The sequence below is a fragment of the Tiliqua scincoides genome, chromosome 4 (assembly GCF_035046505.1).
Source record: "Tiliqua scincoides isolate rTilSci1 chromosome 4, rTilSci1.hap2, whole genome shotgun sequence".
NCBI lineage: Eukaryota > Metazoa > Chordata > Lepidosauria > Squamata > Scincidae > Tiliqua > Tiliqua scincoides.
In genome coordinates this window covers 112,354,529-112,375,027 of record NC_089824.1, presented here as the reverse complement: position 1 = coordinate 112,375,027, position 20,499 = coordinate 112,354,529, and the positions used below count along the sequence as shown (strand labels likewise).

At 45.3% G+C, this 20,499-nt stretch overlaps 1 protein-coding gene across 1 annotated transcript in view; it reads right to left on the bottom strand.

The window, feature by feature from the left end:
* The window catches only part of PAPPA2 (pappalysin 2), a 188,695-nt gene that overhangs the window by 107,816 nt on the left and 60,380 nt on the right, over nt 1–20,499 (bottom strand). Inside the window, exons 6-7 of the mRNA XM_066624530.1 lie at nt 17,496–17,617; nt 854–1,346 (exon numbers count right to left, since the gene is read on the bottom strand). Of these exons, the coding sequence (XP_066480627.1) occupies nt 854–1,346; nt 17,496–17,617 (615 nt within the window). The remainder of the gene's footprint in view (nt 1–853; nt 1,347–17,495; nt 17,618–20,499) is intronic.

Here is a 20,499-nt window from a genome sequence, read left to right as displayed (position 1 = left end):
ATGTAAGTCAATAAAATGTAACAAAAAGGTCATTTTTCAACCCTTACAAAAAAGCAAAGAACCGAACTTTCTAATGTCCATCAGCAGTTCATTCCAAAATGAATGAATGAATGAATTCCAATATTTACCACAATATAGTCCTACTTTCTGGTGCCTATCCATCGGTAAACTATGGTACTTTCTGCCAGCTGTTGGAGCATCCAGGTCACCTCTGAAGAAAACCCTCCAGTGTGCATATTAAAGTAAAATAAATTTTGCTCCCCAGCACAGAAAAAGTGGAGAAAACAAAAGTAATTCTGATATGCTAGCTAAATAAACTAGAAAAATCAATAGAATAAGAAAAAAACAGATTGTTTTGTTTCTCTATTTTGTGTAATCTTTCTCTAGAAAGTCGTAAGGCCAGGACTCTAGGAACCACAGGAAACTGCTTTCCTCAGAAGACACAGAACAAAAAACTGAGAGGGTAAGGCAACCCTTAGCAGCAAAAGCTCAAAAGCTCTATGAACCTCACATCCATTAAGTAGATGGGAGGAGTCACCACCTCAGGACTTCGAATTCTAATAATTCTGTATGCTAGTAATTATTTAAACAAAAATCTTTAAAAAAATAAGTGCCAGTCATGCCAGTGTCTTTTGCATTCATTTGTCAAAACACTGGAAGCAAGTAACAGCTCTAACATTTAGCACTTGGGTAAATACTACCTGAAGTTTCCTTTATCTCTATTGGAAAAAAAGGACTGGGGTCTTGGGGAAAAAATGAAAACTGAAAATTCTGAAAGTGCCTGGAGTAACTAAGGGATGAGGTGGGGCAGTGACTACTGGCAGCATTCCTGAATATCAGTTCCTTCACTCACTTGTCAATAAACTTTCGGTTCAGTTGTGCCAACATCGCTGGGGATCCATCCAGAAATGGGGGGTCCCGAAGAACTCTATATCTCACAGGTTTGCAGTTGGAACAAAGTGGGCTCTGGGGTGTGGAGATCAGAAGAGCAGCATCTATCTCCATCTGTTCATCAAATGTGTAGATCTTTACCCCAGACACTCTCTTGTTGAGGTGGAGTTTGATTGTGAGGGGGATGTCACAGAATGTGTCCATGGGTCCCAAGTGTACTGAGTCCCCATGCTCTGTCAGGATCTCAATATCTGACAGTGTCTTGGGGGAGTCTGTAGAGAAGAAGGTGGTCCACACCATTAGAGAATCTGGATAGACTGGATGCAGGAAGTGCAGCTCCAAAATGCAGCCAAGCGGCTGAGGACAAGGAGTAGTCATACTCATGTTGAACAGATTGAACTCGGGACTCCAGGCCTGCAAGCTGGGCTCACAAAGCTGATCCACATCTGGAGGCCCTAAAGAGGCAACAAAATGGGGAAGTCTCTTTGATAAGCAGGGCAGCTCATAACTTCAAAGACAGAACAATATGCGAGTACTAGTGCTGAGCCAAAAAATGGAAGGAGGGGGAAGTTTCTCAAATTCACCAAAGTGAAAGGGGGGAGTCTCTTTTGGGGGCTGTTGTTCAGGGCTTGTTACAAAAAGACTGAAAGACTGTTCAATGTTTAAATGGTTCCCAATTGCTTATGATCACCCATGTGACACAGGACGAGGACACAGGACCACTGCCCTCACTCTAATGGGCTTTATCTGCGCTTAGTAACATCAGCTCTCAGATATAACTCATGGGCTACATCAGCTGACAGGATATGTTTTAGCATCCAGAGAAACACATATTACTTCTATTAAAATTTCTTAAGAAGTTTCGATGTTGTCACCATACAATGAATAGCCTACTAAAGTAATAGGCAGAAACACATAAACAGATACGCACAATTTCAGATTGCTAGTGGAGGAATCATGTATTTGAATTCCCTTCCTCCCTCCAGTAAGCAGCACCTGGTTTTGGTCATCCAGCTTGTAGAGAAATGGTTTACACTCCTAAAAGGAGTCTTGGGGAGCCCCCTAGTGCATATATGGAATCTTGGGGTTCCCAGAGTTCCAGCACATGCATGGAGTGGTGCAGTGCTTAGCCCAACACTGAATACTGGTGAAAAGATAGGGCAGGAGAGGAATGAGGAAGGAGAGACACAAACAGGGGAAGTGGGAGGGACAGACAAGCAAACTGGGCAGAGTGCGATAGCAGGCACTTAAACTGTGAATGTGGAGCCCCTGAAGGGGCCTTGGGGAGCCCCAGGACTCCTAGGAGGACACTTTGAGAAATGCTGTTCTAGAGCTGTGACATCTGTTAGAGATGTCTAGAGTTTTTTTTCTTTTTGTTTAACACACAAAACACAGCATTTTGCTCTTTAAGGTATTTTCCAGAAATTAAAATTGATTTCTTTTCCAGTTAGAAATAAAACCGTGTTTGCATCTACTGATAATATATCACTTATCCAGTACACTTTTAAATTAATATAAATGAGAACTTAGAAAACAAACACCACTTTCAGTCTTTCTCATTTTTTTCACATCACGAAATGTGCAAAAAAATAAAAAACTCACCCCCACACAGGTGAGTTGCAAATAAATATGGTTATTTTATTTTCTGCACTAGAATTCAGGTGTACTTCTCCCTTTTTTCATGTATGGGAGGAGACAGGGGAGCTGATGATTTTGGCTCTTTAACTGTTATCTTCCTCCCTGCTTCCCCTACCATCACTTCTCCTTTTATCCCCCAGGAACTACAACCCTGATTGGGACAAGCCTCCACTGCACTAGGAATCCTCAAGGGCAAAGTAATTCTGGTTGGTCTCAGCAATTCTGCTGGCTCCATTGCACTGAGTGTATATAGGGCCCGACCCTAAGCGTGTATTATGCTGGCAAAACATGCTTTGCAGCTGGTACAAATGCAACTCCGCTGGAGAGCGTGACCTGGCCGTCGCCTGAAGTGGTGAGTGGCCAAACCCATGTGGCAACAGATGCTGGATATCTGCCACCAACGATAAGGCTGCTCAGGAGCTAGGAGAAGGTGGAACAGGGCTAGGAATGGGCAGAATTGGCTGTCGATGGGGGTGGGTTCAGCAGCATTGGCACCCGCCAAATCCTGAATGCCCTTCTCAGAACTGATATGCCTTCAAGGGTCAATGTAGACTTGTGCCAGTGATATTGCCAGTATGGGCCTTCCCCAAGGCAAGGGAACAAATGTTCCCTTTTCCTGAGGAGGCCTCAGCATGCCAAAACTCCCCTGTGAGATACAGTAGATGCCACACTGGCACCGCTCATCACCATGCAGGGAGTTGCAGTGGATTGGGCTGCCCATCACACCAGCAAGGGAGAAACTGGGCAGGAATGTCCACAAACATTCGGCTCTGGAGGAGGACGTAAGAGTGCTACTCGGTCCACAAGCCACATGCTCCTACATAAAGAAGTCACTGCACAGGCAAAACAAATACATCAGAGAAAGTTTCTAGCGGTCTAAAACGGTACTTGCATGGGAAAAGTGCATCATGTGACTGCTCTGATTGTGTGTATCTATGTTGTACAGCAGCCTACCTGTGCAATAACAGAGGGTGTGTGGTAATATCCACACCACAAAACTAATTCACCTGGAGTCAATGATATTAAAAACTGGAGTGGGTGTACCCAACCCACAGAAGTCCTTACATGTTTACATACTGACTGTATAAACACTCAGCTTTGCAACAAAGAGGCTATACACAAACATGAGATACAAAATAAGTAAGGCATTACCATATTTATCTGTCTGAATAAAAACATACAAGCTTCTGTGTTATGCAGATCTCTTTGTCAAGCAGAATGGAATAGCAACTGTAATTCAAGGGAAGTACCTTTGGGTCCTTATTAGTGGGGTCCAGGTCATCTACTGTTGGGGATGAGACCAAATTTTGTCCCCACTGCAATGTTGTCAGTAAATGTAGTGCATTATTTCTTTCCATAAGCATGTATGTATTTGTGAATGTTATTTATACACTACTTTATAAATTAATGTTTTAATTAGCATATGCATGACATATATTATGTTTATAATATCATACACGTTAACAAGAAAATGCAATTAAAAATTAAATTAAACAATAATAGTAGATAGCAGCAATAAAAACCAGTAGAAAATAGTACAGCAAAAACAGTTTAAAAATACCAGCAGATTCAGGCATGAACTGTCTTCCTGAATATGTTCTCAAATACTATACCAAAACTGAGAAGCTTGGTGTCATTCATTAATATGGGGAAAACCCATATGCACCCAGAGAAACCACAGGGATTAAATTAGACCATCCTCCCCCCCCCCCACCACCACCACCAATGAAACCAGTGTCTAGGACAGGGTTCTCCAAACCTCGGCCCACAGGTCATATCCAGCCCTCCAGATTATTTTATTCAGCCTGTGAGGTTTCCCAGCCTTTTGGCAATAAAAATAGCCCCAAAGATGCACTTCTGGGTATATACTACATTAATCCACTACAGATGCTGAATGTAACGCAGTGAAATGGAAAAATTATTCCATTACATTGCATTACATTCAGCAATTCTAGTGTTTGAATGAGGTATATACTCAGTATATTCCTCATTCAGTCACTACAGGTGCTGAAAGTAATGCAATGTAATGGGGGAAAAAATTATTACAATCAGCACCTGGCTGAATGAGATATATACAAATGATATATACAAATGAGATATATACAAATGAGCCAAATTATCAGCGGATTTTGCATCCACAGATTTGACTCAACATGGATCCATGTGCAGCTGCTAAAAAAAATGTCCCTTTAAATGTTTTTAAACAAGAAATAAGTGTGTGTGTAGACTTCCGTTACCTTGTGCGGCAAGCTGGCAGGCAGTTTCCCAGTGCTCGGGGAAGCTGTTTTCAGATTGTGTTACCCCCCTCCATTCACCCAACATTGTGGAAACTACCCCATGGAAGGAGCTGCTGTACCCCGTGGTTCCTACTGGTCTTTCTCTCTTTCCCGCCTTTCCTACTGGTCTCTCTCTCTTTCAAAACACACACACACAGGAGGTTGTGTTTTCCTAAAGCCCCACGGTCCCCTTCCCCCCTTGCTCCTGCTTCTGCCGCAGCCACTATACGCTCCTCACAGGGTTCACCCCCTCCTCACAAGCCAGTCTCAGCTCGAAGGAAAATTTAAAGAGACATCCCCAAGGCACTTCTGTGAAGTGACTCAGTTGCATGCCTGCCATAGACCTCCCTGGGGCAAATGCCCCAGGTGCCGGCCACTAGGACCCCAAAGAAGCCTCTTTGAGGTTCCCAACAGGGGTGGAAACTGTGCTGCCGGTTTGCCGGAAGCACAGTTATAGCGCCAGGAAAACTCACAAGAGGTTTCCTGGAAGTGGGAGGAGGTAGTGCGAGGCTCCTTGAGCTTCTGGTGAGTAGGGGGGCGGCGGTGAAAGCCTGCAGGGGGGTGCCATCGCGGAGCTTTGCCCCAGGTTGCTGAAGCGACTGGTTGAGATCTCCAGTCTCCTTGGCTGCCTGCCTGCCTGCTTTGAGGCTCACTCACTTTCCTTAAGAACACTGAAGCAAGGGGGAAGTTTTGGCTTCTCATGTGTTGGGGGTCAAGGGAAGCTTTGTGGCTGGCTGGGTGGAGGGTTGGCCCTTCATCTTGTTAGTGACATGGAACCGGAGCCTGACAAAGCCTCCTTCAATGTTCTTAAGGGACGTGAGCAAGCCCCAAAGCAAGCAGGCAGCTGCTGGAGTGTCTCTTCAAACTTTCCTCTGAACCAAGACTGGCTTGTGCAGAGGAGCAGACTCCATGGGGCACAGAGTGGTGATGGCCGCAAGGCGGGAAAGGGGACCGTGGGGCTTTAGAAATGCACAGCCTCCTCTGTGTCTGTGTCTGTGTGTGTGTGTGTGTGTGTGTGTGTGTGTGTGTGTGTGTGTGTGTGTGTGTGTGTGTGTGTGTGTGAGAGAGAGAGAGAGAGAGAGAGAGAGAGAGAGAGAGAGAGAGAGACCAGCATTAACCTGGGTGGCTGTGCTGCAGGTGCAGGCAGCTCCTTCCGTGGGGTAGCTTTCTGAATGGAGGGAAGGAGTGACATGATCTGGAAATAGTTTCCTGAGTGCCTGGAGATTGCCGGCCAGATTGCTGCACAAGGTAAGAGAAGCTCCCTCCCCCCACACTTATTTCTTGTTGAGAAACATTATAGGGACGATTTTACAGCTGGTTTCTGTCACTGCTAGAAAAACGTCATTTCTGGTTTTTTCCATGAATTTTTTAATCCGCGGGGGTTTGGGGAATGAAACCCCTGCACATAAAGAGGTTTGATCTGTATACCGCATTACAGTCAGCAACTCTAGTGACGGAATGAGATACATACCAATGCTGGGAGACCTGGAATATAAATAAAAAGTTTATGTCTATGTTAAACTTATATGGAGCAGAAACTGAGACAAAAAATATTATAATTTGCATCATAGGTTGCTTGATGCTTTTTCAAAAGCATCTTCCTGTGCAAGTCAATTTTACCCTCTGCTCCCCTCCTTCTTCCACTCCCACCCATTTATTATATTCAATCAAACTTTCACCCCATTGGTTCTCTATGTATTTTTTTTTCCAGCCTTTGACTCTGTCAGATATACGATGTGACCTGCGAAACTTTTAGAGACCTCTGGTCTAGGACAAGGCACAGCAAGCCTTGAAAATACAGCCAGTGATCAGCTGCATATCCCTGCTCTTTCATCAGCATATTTCCCACACAGGGTTCTCTTCCTTTGTATGATGCTAGAGGGCAACAGTATCTTGGGCTTTAAAGAGTGTGACAACAATGAGAAACAGCTATTTGGCATACACTTGCTCAAGGCTCCTCAAAAGTGATTTGGGGTGGTGGTGAAGGATGGATGGGAAGGGATTCCCTTTCCCCACAACCTGAAGCTGCCTTCAGTAAAGGGAGAAGGAAAGCTGCCCTCACCTTAGTGTTCCTATCAGTACCTGCTGCACTACCCACATCAAGAGTAGTGAGCATGTTCTGCCCCACCACAACAACCCCAAAGCACAGCATTTTACATTTCTCTATAGGAATGAATGGAAATCGCACACTAGTAAAGAGTATAGGGCAGCAGTTCCCAAGCTCTCTGGGAATTTGGGAGCCACTGTAAGTCTTTGTGGGGGAGGAGGGGAATGCAGTGATGCAACCAGGACGATCATACTACTGCAAGGGCTTTCAGGGGTATTTTTACAATTACCTGAGCTCACATTGGCCTCTGGGGGTGCAGGGAGCCCCACAGACACCTCAGCAGGGCTCCCGAAGTCTCATAAAATCTAAAAATGAAGATTACAACCCACTTCCAGTTTGTGATCGCAAAACTGGAAGTGCCCTGCAGAGGCATCTAAAGGGCACCCTGCAACCCCTCCCCCGAGCCCAGCGCGAGCTCAGGTAAGTGTAAAAATGCCTCTGAAAGCCCTAGCAACAGTGTGATCATCTCAATTGCATAGCTGCATTCCCCCCCTCTCTGCACATTAAAGGGCACAGACAGCTTCTATGATTGGGGCATCACAATGCCCTAGTCTGAAAACCTCTGGTATGGGGTACAGTAGTATGAACACTACTGTCACAAATCATTCTGAATGTTTGATGTTAGCTGCAGACAGCTGAGTAAGCGAGTGAGTGAGTATGAAGCAAACAATACAGCTGAAGGCGACGACTTGATGGTCTGGTAGTTTGAGATTCTCCAGATACAAGCAAAAGTGAGGCCGAGAATGCACCTTCTCCTTCAAACTCAAATACTCCTTTTTGTTCCCAGGAAACAGTATAATAAATATCAATGGACTATATTAATTGCACCATAATACTCTAGTGCCCAGTATTTGCTCAAAGACAAGGGAAGAATGCAATAAGGATGTGTCCAGTCAAGGTACGCCAATTGGAAGGTCACTGAATGGTACCAAAGAAGAATGAAAAAGGTAACTCTACACTGGCAAATTGATGATGGTCAAAAGGAGACAGTGAAAAAAGCAGCCAGGGAGCAGGGACCACAAAGGGAGGCTCAAAGTAGGGCCAAGAAGAACAGATCTGAAGACACGCACAAAGAAAGACCACAACTAATACAAAAGGCATAGTAGCAAACATAAGGTCTCCAGCCTTCATGAAGTAAGCTGCACTTGGCCTGTCTAACCTAAGTTGTATGCTTGTGAGAGTATGACTGGGATAGGATTTCACTGACAACAGAATAATTGGGTAATCAGTTCCATATTGTTTGTAATCAAAATAATGCTTTCATATTATTAGCATGTGCCTTAAGACTGACTATGGAGCAGTGGCTAAGTCCTTCTCAGCAAACATTGAGTAGAAATCCTTTTGCTCTTGCAGGGTCCCTAGTGGCATATGAACAGCCTGTTGTCTACCAAAAATAATGAAGTTCTACTACAACAGAAGGAAAGAGGTCACTTAACATCCAACAAGCAGAACTCTTTCATCCTCTGAAGTCAGGCTTTGAAAGAAGACAGGTAGAACACTGATTGATGTGCAGTGTTCAGAAATCTTAGGTAAGAAAGCAATGTCTAGTCTCAAGATCACTTTTGTCCAAGTGAAATCTAATGAATGGCACTGATTGTAAGGTGCAGTTTGCTGGTCCTCTGTGCTGAATTAACAGCTATTGGAAAGACTGCTTTGAAAGTGGGTAGGTGCAAGTCCACCATGGTCATAGCTTCAAACAGCTTAACTATGGTCTTGAATAAGACCATACAGACACTCCACAATGGCACCTGGGTTTTTATCAAGGGGTACTTGTTTGAATCTTCAAACTAGCAGGTGCAAGAAAATAGGGGAATAGTCTACACCATATGGAAGGCAGAGATGGCAGCAGAATGAAGCCATAGGGCAGGGCTTCTCAAACTGGGGCATTGCGAAGCCCCAGCCAGCGGACCCTGGTCTCCGCCCCCTATAGGGGCAGGGACAGGAGGGAGGCAGCAACGTGATCCCCAGGATCACGTCGCTCAGCTCAGGGGGCTGCAAGTGCTGGCATTTACTTACCAATCCCTGCAGCAGCATCCTGGGGGGTGTGGAGAGTCCTGCGCAAGTGTCCCCAGTCTTCTAAAAGTGAAAGTGGAGCGATTGTGCTCCACTTCGGTTTTGCGGAGGTGGATCGCGATCGCTCCACTTTCACTTTCTGGAGGCTGGGGAGCCCTGCAGATGCTTGCAGAGGGCTCCCTTCACCCCTAGGACACTGCTGCAGGGACTGGTAAGTAAATGCTAATCCCTGCAGCCTCCTGGAGCTGTCTTCCACCTGCCCAGGAAGGGGTGGGGTCTCGGCCTGGCTTGACCGAGATCTCGGGTAGCCGGAAGGGGCGACCCCAGCCTGTCCGACCACAAGCCTCATAAGAGGTCAGGAGGCTGAGGCAAGCAGTTGTCAGGCTGGAGGCGGCTGCAGCACCCCAGATGGAGACCCAGGAAGCCTTGTGCCTCCCGTTGGCTTTACAGCCACTCGTCTCTTGCCTTAAGGGTCCCCATGGGAAACCCTAACTGGGGAGCGACTCCTCGGAGCCCTGACGCCCAAGGGAACCTTTGGAGCTCATCTCAAACCCCCTTTAGGGGAATCCCACACCGAGGGAAGGGGGGCTGGAAGAGGAACCTCGCAGGGCCCAGCCTACTCCAGACCATACTTAGCCCAGTCCACACTCGGGAGCTTGGGCACCCCATCAATTTGGCCTCCAGTTATGTCCATCCTGCCACCTGAAGCAGAGACATTAGAGCCATCCATAGGTGGGCCAAGGGAAGGGGAAAGCAGCACCCATTCACTGAGGCAGTGGGGGAAACTAGAGAGGCGATGCTCCTGCTGACAAGCTGTACAGGTTGAGCCTAATTATCAGAGAATTTTTCATCCGCGGATTTGAGTCAACGCAGCTGGCCACCCTCATGGAGCTGCTAAAAATAAATCCCTTTAACTGTTTCTCAACCAGAAATAAGTGTGTGCGTGGGCTTCCGTTACCTCGTGCGGCAAGCTGGCGTGCAGTCTTTGGGCGCTTGGGGAAGCTATTTCCAGATCATGGGGGGGCTCGCTCCATCCCTTCAGAACACTGAGGCAAGGAGGCTTCGCCTGGGTCCGGTTCCTCTTCACCCACAAGATGAAACCAGCCAGCCGCCTGCAAAGCTTCCCTCGACCCCCAGCACGCGAGGAGGCAGAAGCCCAAACTTTCCCCCCTTGCCTCAGTGTTCTGAAGGAACGGAGCAAGCCCCAAGGCAGGCAGGCGAGGAGACTGGAGGTCCCAGCCAGTTGCTTGCAGAGGGCGCCCCAGATGTCTCTTTAGACTTTGTGTCCAGCAGCAGAGACCGGCTTGTGAAGAGGGAGCAGACTGTGAGGGGCGCAGAGCGGCTTGGCAGCAAGAGGGAGGGGAGGGAGGGGAGAGGGCTTTAGGCAAGCGTAGCCTCGTGTGTGTGTGCGTGCGTGCATGCGTGAGAGAGAGAGAGAGAGACCGAGCGACCGACCAACCAGCAGGAACCACAAGGTGTGGCTGCTCCTTCCGTGGGGCAGCTTCGGCAATGGAGAGTGAATGGGGGGGCACAAGATCTGCAAATAGCTTCCCCAAGCACCCAGAGACTGCCCACCAGCTTGCCGCACGAGGTAATGGAAGTCCCCCGCCACCTGGGCCTAGGAGAGGGGGGTAAAGGGGTAATTTGTACCCGGGCCCAAGGTCAAAAGGGGGGCCCAGAAGACAAAGGAGGAGGCCCAGAAATTTCCTGGGATCCGACATTTTCCTATCTACTCAGGCTTGTTGCCCATACTGGATGCTGGGGTCACTAAAATGACTGGGGATGCTGGGGACACTACTGATGCCACATGGGTAGGTAGACCTGGGCTCCAAAGATTTCTCCATCTGTTTCTACCCTCCCCTCACCCTACTTCACCCGTATTCTGCTCCACCATCACCACCCTGCCCTGTTCTTTCACTCCTCCCACTTCGCAAAGGGACCCAAAAGAAACTTTGTACCCCCTGATTAAATTCCTCTCAGAGGCCCTGCCCCCCCCCCACACACACACATGTATTCTTATTTAAAAACACTAAAGGGACAATTTCCACTTTTGTATAACTTGAACTTTTTACCAGTGGGAGTTTGGGGAATGAAACACCCAAGAATAAAGAGGCTTGACCTGTATTACTTACATGTGATGTAACAGGACCAAAGAGCATTAGCTACGGACCAGATTAAATCATGCCAAAAAGATAGTGTTGCCGGTTCAAGTCTCTTCCACGAAGTTGGGGAGACTCCATGCACCACCAGGGGAGGAGGTCCCCAAAGACGGACATTACACCTACACATCATCAATTTCAGCATCTTCAGGCTCATAGGATGAGAAGTTCAGCCAGGACGGTAGGTGGAAAGATCCTGAGCAGAGGTGCAAACCAGGTTCTCTCCCACCACAGCATTATCAGGATGTGGTTGGTTGTATACCTTGTTGATGCTCTTAATGATGAGTGGGAATTGGGTGAGATGCATAGAATAGTCCCCATTCCCATGGCACTAGGAAGGGACACCCTATAGAGTGGGTACAGTGCCTATTTTGGTTGCAAAACTTTGGCACTAGGCATTGTAGCTGGTGGTGAACAGGTCTTCAGCAAGGCAACCCCAATGACGAATTTTAGAGCAGAAAACATCAGCATTAATGCTCCACTCATAGATGATTGCCTTATCTCCTATTCTGCTGAGGGCCTCTGCCAAATTATCAGATTCCCCAGCAAATGAACAGCCATTGGGATGATATAGTGTTATATATACCAGTTCCAAATTCTGCAAGCCAAAATGCACAGAGTTCTCAATACTGTGCAACCTTGTTAGTTATTTGGTGGGCAAAGGAATCCACAAGATGACTTTCCCTCCAAGAAAGAACTGTCATGCCCAGCAGCAGCAGAAAGTTTTGCCCCACAATAGCAACACTTTTAAAAACTACTTGAAGCTTTGAAAGCAACATACTATGAAGCAAGGTTAACTAACCTACTGAATAAATCTATAATTTTTAGAAGCAATTTTTTTGAAGCAGTAGAACACATGCACACACAATCCCAGTAAAGTTGAAGAGAATAAAAATTGCTTCCTTTTTGAGGGATGAGGGGAAGAGTTCTTGAACTACTGTGCTTCAGTGATGGGTGAAAATGAACTGAACTGATGGGTGAAAATGAACATTCTTCCCATATTTGAGGCGCACATTTAGTTCCCCCACTGGAGTGCAGAAGCAGAATGTTTGAAAATGCTTTGGAAACAGTTGATGTTAGTTCTGTGCATACACAGAACTTCACAGCGTGTGACTGCAGAGAGACCACAAAACACTACATACTAGCTATGCTTCACTGACCCCCACCAGTCAATTCTTCCCTGCAAATGTATTTCTAACATCTGTCAGGATTATTTTGTAAAATGCCCCTGGGAAACTGTCTGAATAGGGCAAGGCCTTGAAGTCTGAGCATGTAAGCCCATGTAAAAGCATGTATGTGTGTATGTATCTCTCTATATCCCATGTGACTCCATGTAACCAACGAAATATATGTAAAACTGCTGAGTCACAATGACAAAGCTGATGCAATCAGTCACGAGATGATAAGGTAATGGGATGAGGTCATCTCTAATGTGACTGGTGTACTGCAGTATATAAGGAAGGCAGGCACAGCCTGTGGATCACTGTATGGAGTCAGAGAAAGTGGGTGTTGGAGAGTTGGAGATTTGTTGCTGTAAATGTATTCACTGTTTTGTTGCTGAGGAGACTGCTTATCTGTACCTAGTTTGTAAATACAGACTGGTGGTGGACATCTGCCTTGTCTGTGTGTGTCTCTTCCTGGGACATCTTCACTGTCCTTGGAGCTAGCACTCTGCTGTGCTCTGCTACAAACTGGCACAACAACTATAAGTATTCCTCAACATTATCAAATTTTCTCCATTAAACCCCAAAAGTATTCAGGGGAAACTGGTTCTGATAAGGGCACTTGGAATGAAAAATTAACAGCATGGAACAGGTTAAGAACACTATCACCTGCTGATTTTATCCTGCTAGTGGCCCCTTTACACCTTGTCTCAACACACACAGATTTGGGTTTGCCACATTCGCATGTAGGTCTGCTCTAACAGTGTGAACCAGAAAATCCCTGGTTTAGATTTCACTTCAGTCATAAACTCACTAAAGGACAATTAGATGTGACCCTAATCATGTTACTGTCTCTTCCATATTGATGTGCTTTTTTTTTAACTAAATGAGTGACGGAAATTTTTTTCAACCATCAAAAAGAGTGCACAGAGGAATATGATCAAGATTGGAACAACAGTAAAGACAAAGTATTAAAGCCCTCTTAACCCCCACCATGGTTTCGGGCAATTTAATTGCCTCCCCAGTACATGATTCCTATTTTTTAAAATGGGGGGTGGGTTCTGTTTTCATGCATGTGTTCCTAAAACATTCCTCTTCCCACTGCCAACAGTTCTCCCTTCCTAAGAAACTGGTGCAGGTGCGTGTCTGTGTTTGTTTCTGAACCTTACTGCTGGCTGAGAAGCCAGTCTGTAGAAACAGCACCTGGGAAAAGGTCTATCAACCAGCAGGAATGGTGTAAACCCATGCTAGAACTGCAAAAGTTCTGTTTTGTCCTTATTTTGACTCAACCACACTGTTACTAAGGAACAGGTCTGAATAAATGTGCTTAGGGTTGCAAGGACACCCTCTTCCTTTTTCTTCCTTCTTCCAGTTTCCCACCCATCTAACTATGGAATTTATTTCTCAGTGAACATGCTTAGAATTATAAACATAAACGGTACTTCATTCTTTTTTTCTCTTAATGCTGATAACTGAGTTGTGAAAATTGTATTGTCAGCAATTTCTGTTGGCTGATACAGTGGCGCTGCTTAGAGGGGATGCAGGCTGTGCAGGCCACACCGGTTGATGTACACAGGGGGGGCTGACATGCACTAGTGACCAAAATTGCAAAAAGCACGGTTTGTAGGAATAATACCATCATGTTATATACCATTATATGCATAATTTACAGCAGAATGCAGTGAAAAAACAGAATGCAGTAAAATATCTCCATTCTATCAAAAATTATGACAAAAAAACCAGAAAACAAAAATGCAACTGTCTTATGTAACATAAAAAGTACATTTCCTTCATTCAAAATAGACCAATGAGAGTGATTGTTCAAAGAGCCAAGGGTGTTACTATGAGACAGCATGGAACCACTAAGGTGTTAGTAAGCTGACACCTGGGGGGGGAGTGACACCACTAGCGACCAAAGTTGCTAAAATCACGATTTGTAGGAATAATACCATCATGTTATACACCATTTGAAGTGTAATTTACAACAGAATGCAATGAGAAAAACCACATTGAAATATCTGTATTCTATCAAAAGGTATAGCCAAAGAACCAGCAAGGCGGGGCATTACCACGCCCACCACTCGGGCCATTGCTCTGCCCAATGCATGGGAAGAGATCCATCATGGGGATGATGTGCTGTCCTCCCACATGGGGCAATGTAAACTTTAGTGACGCCACTGGTCTGATGTGCAAGAATATTGTATTAACTCTATGCTCAGTCATAGGTCCAACTTTTTGACTTAAAACAATACAATAAATTCTAATTACTGTTCCCATCCTGAACACTGAAATATAATGTAGTGGGGGGAAAAGCTGGGATGGGCTCTTCTCCCCAACATTCTACCTTTGTGTGTGTGTTCAGGAATATTTTTAGATGGGGGGCATATTAAACAATGCAATCCAGGAAACATTTTGGTACTTGATTTTACTTAACAAATTAGCATTACAGCAGCCTGACCTTCTGCTTCTTTTGAGTAAGAATTCCTAAGGACTTTCGAGCGCTTGGACTGCAGACTTACAGCACAATCCCAGGAATGTATACACAAATAAGCCCCAGAATTCAGTAGGACTTACTTCTACGTAAGTGTGTATAGTATTGCAGCCGTCAACTCTATCTTGACCATTCCACTCCACTGAGGGCCCAATCATATCTGATTTTCCAGTACCGGGGCAGTTGCAATGCAGTCCCAAGGTAAGGGAACAAATGTTCCTATACCTTGAGGAGGCCTCCAAGACTGCCTCCCCAACACAAGAAGCAGTGCATATCCCATAGGCACAGCAACACTGGCACTGGAAAATTGGATAGGATTGGGCCCTGAGTTGGCTACAGTATGACAAGACTTTTAGCTCACTCTCATGTATGTTTGCACACAAGTAGGTTCTGCTGTCTTCACTGATACTTACTCCCAAGTAAATGCATTTAAGATTACACAGTTGAAATACAAGGGAGAATCTCAGCAGGTGGTATTTCTCCTTCATATCCATAATACACCCTCTAATCCTATGTCTATTCACGCAGCAATAAAACCAATGGGGACATTTTAACCTTCACTTCTAGCAGCAAAATTTCTTGCAATGGCCCTGCCCACAGGGTTGCAAAGACTACTTAATTTATATATTTGAACTGTTCTGAATGCTCAAAAAGTGCTGTTATAATTATAAAGGAAACTGTGAAAAACCCACATTTAAATCTCCATGGAAGATTATAGTTTATTCATGTACATATTCCTGCCCCATTTATCTGCCCTAAGTTCCAAATTAGTTCACAGTAATATTTTTACCATAAATTTTCATTGCTTGATCACTGCAATCAGTGCCAGTTGCCAAGGTGCTCTGGGGCCACATCTTGCACCGGGTCACCCATAGTGTTTGCGCACCTGCCCTGATGGCATACTGGGCACTGCCACTGGTTCTGAAGGGTCTGGCATCAACCAGTTCAGTTAGCCCTCTGATAGGTGTGAGTACTTGGATAGTGCCTATCTTAGCCAATCCAACTTCACCCTGACTGCATATGCTTTAGGTGGGCTTCAAACAGTATTCAGTATTAGGTGGGCTTCAAACAGTAGCCTTACAGAGTGAAAAATGTAGCAGAAATCTGATTGCATTCAGGAGCCTGTTTTGCACAGCATATAGTGCAATCTTGTGTGAACTGTTCTGCTCCCAATATGCTTCCACTATTGCAAAATTGAAGGTGCTAGAGTTGACCTTCAAAGTTCCAAACAGTTTGGGTCCTGGTGCCACCCAACTTCATTTGAGACTAGTTGGGGAAACCTTGAGGTCTGAGGTCAGTTGGAGAAACTCTGAGGTCGGTTGGGGAAACCTTGCTCCAAGTTTCATCACAAGCTGATGTAAGACTGGCTGAGAACCAGGGCAGGGCATTCTTTGTGATCATACACAAACTATAGAACTCCCTGACCCATTAAGTCCACCTAACCTCTTCCATTGCATCCTCCAACAGAATACAAAAAAGACCCTCTTGCACTAAGGGTGCAATCTTAACCCCTTATGTCAGTGCTTTCCAGCACTGGCATAGTAGTGCCAATGGGACATGTGCTGCATCCTGCAGTTGGGTGTCACTCATGAAGGCCTCCTCAAAGTAAGAGAATGTTTGTTCCCTTAGCTCAGAGTTGCATTGCCCTTATGTCACTACTGGAAAGCACTGACATAAGGGGTTAGGATTGCGCCCTAAGCCTATACACCAGTTGAATAGTTTGTGAGAAGGAATTCCTCCTGTCTTTCATTTAGTTTGTCTGTTGGAGCTTGTATTTATTTACTGTTGGTTTCTTAGCTTTTGTTTGTTATCTGTTATTGCAATTGTCTACTTTCAATTTTTTAAAAATTGCCTGAATGCTGCATGGGTAGAAGGGCTGTATATAACACTTTAAAGAAATAAAATAAAGAGGATGCATAGATAAGACAGAGATGCTTGCTTGTGTGCGTGTGTCTGTGTGTATGCACATATCTTAGAACCCAATCCTGGGCTGGATGCATCAGCTTACCACCAGCGTGCACTGTTGTAAATGTGCCATAAAGCATGTTTGTGAGGTCTAATGCCAGGTTAGCGCCTGTGTTAGCCCAGCGCTGGCTGGCATTGGGCTAGTGCCGGGCAGGTGCCCGTCCTCTGCCACTTGGTGGTCTCACGGACTGCCGAGCCGCAGAGAGGAAAGCGGGGGCGGGAGGAAGTGGGAAGTAGGTGTACCGGGGAGGGGGGAAGTGGGCGGAGGGGGAGAGGGCGAAGGAGAGGTGTGCCAGGGGGAGGGAATGGGGAGGGAGGGAGTTGGGTCTGGTGGAGCAACACTCCACCAGATCCAGAGTCTTCTCGTCAGGTTTGGCACCTGACATGAAGCCACTTACTTCACCGCCGACCTTTTGGGGTCAACCATTTGACCACTGCGGGGCTACTTCCCTTACCTGGGGAAAGGGGACAAAAGTCCTCTTCTCCCGAGGTGCCACTTGCGGCTGCTGTGGGACCGCAGGATGTGGCGGCAGCCGTTTTCGGTGCCGCCACAGCCGGACACCACAGGAGCTCAGGATTGGGCTGTTAGATAGTAACTATCAAAGAATTACATGAATTTATCTTGTTGTGGTGAAATTTTGATGTTTAATAGCTGAAGTCTGAAGTTAGACAAAAACCTCACTCTTGCAGGAAGTATGAAACACATTCCTTTTTAAAAGGAAAATTAAATTTCCAAGGTATCAATGGGGGACCATCGCATCCCTGACAATCCCTCTGTTGCTGGAACTTTACCTACTGCTTCCTCTGGAGTCCAGTAGCCAGAGGAATCACAGATCCGAGGAGAAGAAGCCTCATATACATACTGGCTGAATGTCCCATCTTCAGCACAGTCTCCACAGATGTTGCCGGATTCCCTAAATGGCAGGGGGGAGGGGAAGATAAATTATGTTCACTTCTTTCTAAGTCAGACTTACACAGCTAGTTATACAATGTTCTTACTCAACAATCATGATTTCTAAGTCCATTCAACAGACATGCACAAGTTGTGATCCACCAAGCCAAACACAGCCCATCACAAACGTTTTGTGGCTTCACAGCTATGGCAACAAGAGATCTAGCAAAGTTCCATCCCTACTGGAATCTGAAGCCCCACATTTCCAGTGGGAGTGTAAACAAATGTGAGAGTACCCAGCACCTTCAAGAAATACAGGATACAGATCTTTCCTCTTGGGATGGGAGCATGCAGAACATACCCCAAAAGGTCAACAGTGCAGCAACTGGCTCATAAAAATACCAGCCATCCACAGTATCTAGTGCTAAGACTCCCACCTCACACTGTGAGAGGTTTCTAATCCAGTCAGGAATCAGTAAACATTGCCTTCTCACCTTAAAGTGCATTGCTGAAATCGTTCTAGCCCAGAATTTCTCAAGCTGTCGGTTGCGACCTGCTTGGTGGGTTACAACCTGATTGTTGATGGGTTGCAAAGATTTAACTGGTAAGCTGATAGCTGAGAAGGCAGACACATGGAGCCCTATGGAAAGTGAAACTGAGCAATACTGTGCATTTACTCATGAGTAAGCAAACGTGCCTTAGTCTACTGGACAGGCTGAGAGGAATCCAACAACACCAGATAGGTCCACTTTTGATGAACACAGCCCCCCAAAAACATTGGAGAAGGAAGTCCCTCCCTCCAAGCTGACAAGTGTATTGAGCCCTATGGAAAGCAAAACTGAGGGCGCAATCCTAACAAACTTTCCAGTACATGGGTAAGGGCAATGCAACTCCAAGGTACTGGAACAAACATTCCCTTACCTTGAGGAGGTCTATGTGAGTGTAACCCAACTGCAGTATGCAGCACATGCTCCATTGGCACAGCTATGCCAGTGCTGCAAAGTTGGATAGGATTTGGGCCTAAGACACACATTAAACGTTTACTCATGAGTAAGCAAACGTGCCTTGGCTCGTGGTCAGGAATGCACAGCCACCAGAATGGTACTGATCTGATGAAAGTGAATCTCAAAACACATAAACGAACAGACCTTGCTGAGGGAGAATCAGCATGGCTTCTGTACGGCTAAGTCTTGCCTCACGAACCTTATAGAATTCTTTGAAAAGGTCAACAGGCATGTGGATGCGGGAGAACCCATAGACATTATAACTGGACTTTCAGAAGGCATTCAACACGGTCCCCCACCAAAGGCTACTGAAAAAACTCCACAGTCAGGGAATTAGAGGACAGGTCCTCTCATGGATTGAGAACTGGTTGGAAGCCAGGAAGCAGAGAGTGGGTGTCAATGGGCAATTTTCACAATGGAGAGAGGTGAAAAGTGGTGTGCCCCAAGGATCTGTCCTGGGACCTCTTTTCAAACTCTTCATAAATGACTTGGAGACAGGGGTGAGCAGTGAGGTGGCTAAGTTTGCAGACGACGCCAAACTTTTCCAAGTGGTGAAGACCAGAAGTGATTGTGAGGAGCTCTAGAAGGATCTCTCCAGACTGGCAGAATGGGCAACAAAATGGCAGATGCACTTCAATGTCAGTAAGTGTAAGGTCATGCACATTGGGGCAAAAAATCAAAACTTTAGGTATAGGCTGATGGGTTCTGAGCTGTTTGTGACCGATCAGGAGGGAGATCTTGGGGTGGTGGTGGACAGGTTGATGAAAGTGTCGACCCAATGTGCAGCGGCAGTAAAGAAGGCCAATTCTATGCTTGGGATCATTAGGAAAGGTATTGAGAACAAAACAGGTGATGTACATAAAATAATAAAACAGCTCAATGAATTCAATAAAAATTGAACAACAGCTCAACCATCAGTAAAATGAAGCATAACAGCAAAATAACAGTTTAAAAAAAGCGACACAATTTCAATGGGAAAATGCGTTGGAACACATTTTGTTGGAATGTGTTGGAAAGATGAATTTTTTAAAAAAGTCTTCACTGAGACTGACATCAGAGACTGACATTAGCACTGAGAAGACATCAGAGTTGGCACAAGGCGATCTTCTTTGGGCATTATATATGTTGTAGGGCAACATTCAAGAAAGCTTCTGAAATGTCAATATCTGCCTAACGTCAGATGATGAGAAGGTCTGGAGGAAGACCTCCAGTGATGAACCCAGTTCTTATGCTTTGCTCCCATCCTGTGTGTGTTTGGTGCAAAACCTTTTACTATTCAGCTTTCCATGGCTTTCTCTCACCTTCTATCCTCATTTCCCAATTCATCCCTGCCTGCATATAGATATGGTTGGGTAGAGTCCCCTGTTCATACTTAATATCCTCCAAGCTCCATAGATGAGTGCAAGGATACAGGGAGATCCACTATTTTCACTGAGGCAGAGGGGAATGAAAGTAATTGACTCCCCGTTCAAATGGCCATTTAGGTAATAGGGAAATAAAATATTTTACTGCTGAAGGTAATGAATGAATGAATGAATGAATGAATGAATGAATGAATGAATAAACCTTTATTAGGCATAGATAGAGAAATCATAAAAGCAAACATAATTAGTCCTAGTCCCGTTTATAAAAAACGGAGTTAAGATACTAAATTACTAATAAAACATTTACAGTTCAACATAAAATATCAACATTTTTGACAAATTACATTAAAGAAGGCTTGGAAATCACCAAAAGTAAAAATTTAGAAATTCCCTCTAGCACATCTGGTGAGCAGTCATTTAGGAGACACTTCAGTTTTGCCTCATCCGAAAGCCAATTCATTTTGCTGAGAAGTGGAGTCATGTAAGTGTGGCGGGATCTAGTGTGCCGAGGACAATAAAAAAGAATGTGTATGATT